This window comes from Falco cherrug, chromosome 11 (assembly GCF_023634085.1).
Source record: "Falco cherrug isolate bFalChe1 chromosome 11, bFalChe1.pri, whole genome shotgun sequence".
Classification (NCBI taxonomy): domain Eukaryota; kingdom Metazoa; phylum Chordata; class Aves; order Falconiformes; family Falconidae; genus Falco; species Falco cherrug.
Genome location: NC_073707.1, coordinates 23,748,860 through 23,752,706, shown reverse-complemented (window position 1 = coordinate 23,752,706; position 3,847 = coordinate 23,748,860). Strand labels below are relative to the sequence as shown.

At 45.6% G+C, this 3,847-nt stretch overlaps 1 protein-coding gene across 1 annotated transcript; it reads right to left on the bottom strand.

The window, feature by feature from the left end:
* Nucleotides 1-1,757: 1,757 nt before the first annotated feature.
* Nucleotides 1,758-3,551, bottom strand: LOC102051364 (histidine-rich glycoprotein; the record flags this gene model as incomplete). Its single annotated transcript, XM_027804290.2, is given in 5 exon segments — nt 1,758-3,102; nt 3,105-3,170; nt 3,173-3,334; nt 3,337-3,455; nt 3,457-3,551. Coding segments are annotated over 5 exon segments (540 nt in total), but the record flags the coding sequence as incomplete, so codon positions are not given.
* Between the last annotated feature and the right edge of the window lie 296 nt (nt 3,552-3,847).

Genomic DNA, 3,847 nt, shown 5'->3' with positions numbered 1-3,847 from the left:
ACAGAATGAGTGGGTTGCTAGGGTTGGTTGGTTGGTTCTCATCATACCCTGTTTATACTGCAAATAAACTTGTGAGTTTATCTAAATAATCTTTGTGTGGTCACCAGAATGACACTGGGGTTATCCACGTGCCATCAAGATAACAGGCTAAATGACTGCAGCTGGGGACAGGTTTAGACTAAGTAGGATGGCCCCTGAACAAAAGAGAAAGCAATGTTGGTAGCTTTCTGGCTTCTTAACTTCTAAACTGCTACTGAGAATGAATTTTAGAAGGCTTAAATAAAAGACCCAAGAAGGTCACAGTGGCAATGAAGTTCTGGACAAAAACCCTGTAAATTTTATAGATTTGTTTAGTGTTCGTACTAGAATAGTTCTGAGAAGTCAGAATGTATTTGAAAAAAGTCTTTGGACGGATTGCATATCATTGAATGTCACATAACTCTTCGATAATGCTTGATAAACCTTGTCCTTCATGCTCCTATTGGAAGTGTCCATCTTTGTTGTTGCGTGGAGACTGCCTTTGGACCATGGATTAGTCAGTCTTCATAACGTTTTGTAATCATTACAGATAGGGAAAATGATGCCCAAGAACAAGGGATTAAGTAATGTTGCCTGTGTCTGGCAGAGCCAGAATTAGAGCTGGCTGAGAACATCTGGCACTTGTCTCCAGTGCTGAGCACCAAATAGCTCTGCTTTGAATCTGTGGACACCTTGGGATTGCCTCAGTTCCAGTGTTCCAGTTGTTTCTTGCTGTAGTGGGTTTGTGTGGCAAGGTTTTGGTAGCAGGGGGACTACAGGGGTGGCTTCTGTGAGAAGCTGCTAGATACTGCTGCTGTGTCTGTAGAGCCAATGCCAGCTGGCTCCAGGTCAGACCCGCTGATGGCAGAGGTCAAGCCAATCAGGGACGGTGGTAGCATGTCTGGGATAATGTATTTAAGAAGGGGGGGAAAAACTGTGCAGCAGCAAATTCAGCTGGAGAGCGGAGTGAGAATATGTGAAACAGCTCTGCAGACACCAAGGTTGAGCGAAGGGGGAGGAGGAGGAGGTGCTCCAGGCACCAGAGCAGAGATTTCCCCAGCAGCCCATGGTGAAGACCATGGTGAGGCAGGCTGTCCCTTGGCAGCCCATGGTGGTTCATGGTGGAGCAGATACCCACCTGCAGCTCATGAAGGACCCCATGCTGGAGCAGGGGGATGCCCAAAGGAGGCTGTGACCCTGTGGGCAGCCCTTGCTGGAGCAGGCTCCTGGGAGGACCTGTAGCCTCGTGGAGAGAGGAGCCTAGCCTGGAGCAGGTTTGCTGGCAGGACTTGTGACCCTGTGGGGGACCGACACTTGAGTATTCTGTTCCTGCACCCCATGGAAGGAACCCACACTGGAGCAGGTTGTGAAGGACTGTCTCCCGTGGGAGGGATCCCATGCTGGAGCAGAGGAAGAGTGTGAGGAGCCCTCCCCCTGAGGAGGAAGGAGCAGCAGAAACAGTGCGTGATGAACTGACTACAACCCCTATTCCCCACCCCCTGTACTGCTGGGCGGGAGGAGGTAGAGGTAATTGGGAGTTAAGCCCAGGAAGAAGGGAGTGGAGGGGGGAAGGAGTTTTTAAGACTTGGTTTTATTTCTCAGTATCCTACTCTGGTCTGACTGGTAATAAACTAATTTCCTCAAGTCTGTTTTGCCCATGATGGTAATTGGTGAGTGATCTCCCTGTCCTTATCTTGACCTGTGAGCCTTTTGTTGTATTTTCTCTCCCCTGTCCAGTTGAGGAGCGGGAGTGATAGAGTGGCTTTGATGTGCAGCTGGTGTCCAGCCAGGATCAACCCACCACACTTACTACAAGTTCTCATTAAAGAAAATGTGCTTTAGACACTGTGGATAAACTATGCCAGAAATAAGGTTGTTCCTACAGGATAATGCACTTTTAAAAATTAAGACAACCTTCACTCAGTTACACGAAATGCTGTCCCCATTTTGTTTCTTCAGTGTAGCTTTCACACTGTATTTTACTGTATGCCATTATAAAGCTACTTTGAGGACCAATTTACTAATTTTTTGAGATTAATCCCATGTTATTGCTTATGAGGTAACTGTTCTGAACTAAGTCATTGGGGTCCCAGGTCTGTCAAAATGGACTTTACCTTGGTGGGGGCTAGAGTATAGACAGCAGTATTCTCTTTTCCTGCTCTTCTCAACCCAGTTTCCAGTGAGGAAGGTTCAGTGATAAAGGAAATATTTACATGAAAGAGTTATTACATGCATCTGCTTTTCTCCTCCCCTGAGAACAGTTACAAATTATTTGAATAGGGCTGTCCTTGGATGTAGTATTTCTGGTATATCACCACCAACAACTGTAGCAACGGAAGTACCTGTGCAGGCCACCTTGCAGTGTTACACTGCAAGTCATTAACTATTCTCAGACCTTTTCTAGATAATGGTGGTAACCTGCCCACCATTAGTGAATTTATGCTAGAGTATGCCTCATGGATGTTTACTGTGCAGCTAAACATCCATAGTAACAACAAAGACAAAACTTTGGCAACTGGGCCAAGAAAAAAAAAGCTTACCTATTTTTCTTTTCCTTGAATCTTTATAAAGAATGAATGTAGTACCATGGATAATTTTTTATGGAAGGTGATAAAATTTTCTCTAGGTCAGATTCCCTCAAAGAAGTATATTATAATTATGAACTATGAGAAAATGAAAGATTTTAGATGGTAGTTTTCACTATTAGAGAATTTTCCTTTTTGTTAGAACTAAAGGAGCATTGTTTTGCTGGGGAGTTTTATACCCATTCACATTATCTGAGTGACTCAGAATTCTGAGCCTTTCAGTTAGAGTGGAGCCTGAGATAGCTGGGATCAAGAAACAGATTGGAATACTTGTCTTAATCATTATTTTCAGTGCTTCTAGAAACCGTATGCTTTCCACGCTTCTCTACATGCTGTTTTTATTCATTATACAACTGTCATTGGCCCTGCAACTCTCAAGCCAGGAACCTCTTTCTCTGAGGTCATGTAAGAGAATTTTCTGCCACGGAGCTATGTAGAAATAAAGGCAAAATTTTTGGAAGAACAAATTCGGGGTTTCCTGGGCATGACTTTGTGTAGAGTGATCTGAAAAATGCAGAGCTTCTGGCATCTCCTTTAGACTTGAGCTAGTGAAGAGAATACCTTCACACTGCTGGAGGAGTGAGGGTTGCTTTGGGATGGCTCAGGAAAGTTTGCTGTGGGAGGTGTGAGAGGATCCTGCTGATTTAGAACTGGAATGTGATAGACAGCTCCTGTTACTTGAAATGGAAAATACTTTCCCAATATGCTTGTCTTGTTGCAGTGATGTCTGGATAGAGATGAGGAGGGTGTCTTGAAGGAGGAGGGTGCTGTGGTCCACCACAGGGAGAAGGATGGTGGTGATGTCATCCACAAGGAGGAAGAGGACAGTGTGGTCTACAATGGGGAGGAGGGATGGGGATGATGTCCATGAGGAGGTGGAGGACAGTAAGGTCCATGACAGGGACCAAGAGGAGGATTATGTCGTTTGTCACGAGGAGGAGGAGGAGAAGGGAAATGATGTCATTCCTTTGGGGAAGGAGGAGGAGGATGTGGTTCATCATGTGGAGGAGGAGTAGAAGGGGGATGTTGTGGTTCTTGGGGGGGAGGATAAGGTCCATCATGGTGAGGAGGAAGGAGGGTGGTGATGGGGTCCATAATGGGGAGGAGGTGGAGGACAATGGTGTGGAGGGTGAAGGTGGTGATGTGGTCCATCATGAGGGGAAGGAGGAGAAGCAGGTCTTTCATGACTGTCTTGATGTTCTTTGTAACAGCTGTGGTTATGCTCAGGGTCTTCAGGTCTAGAT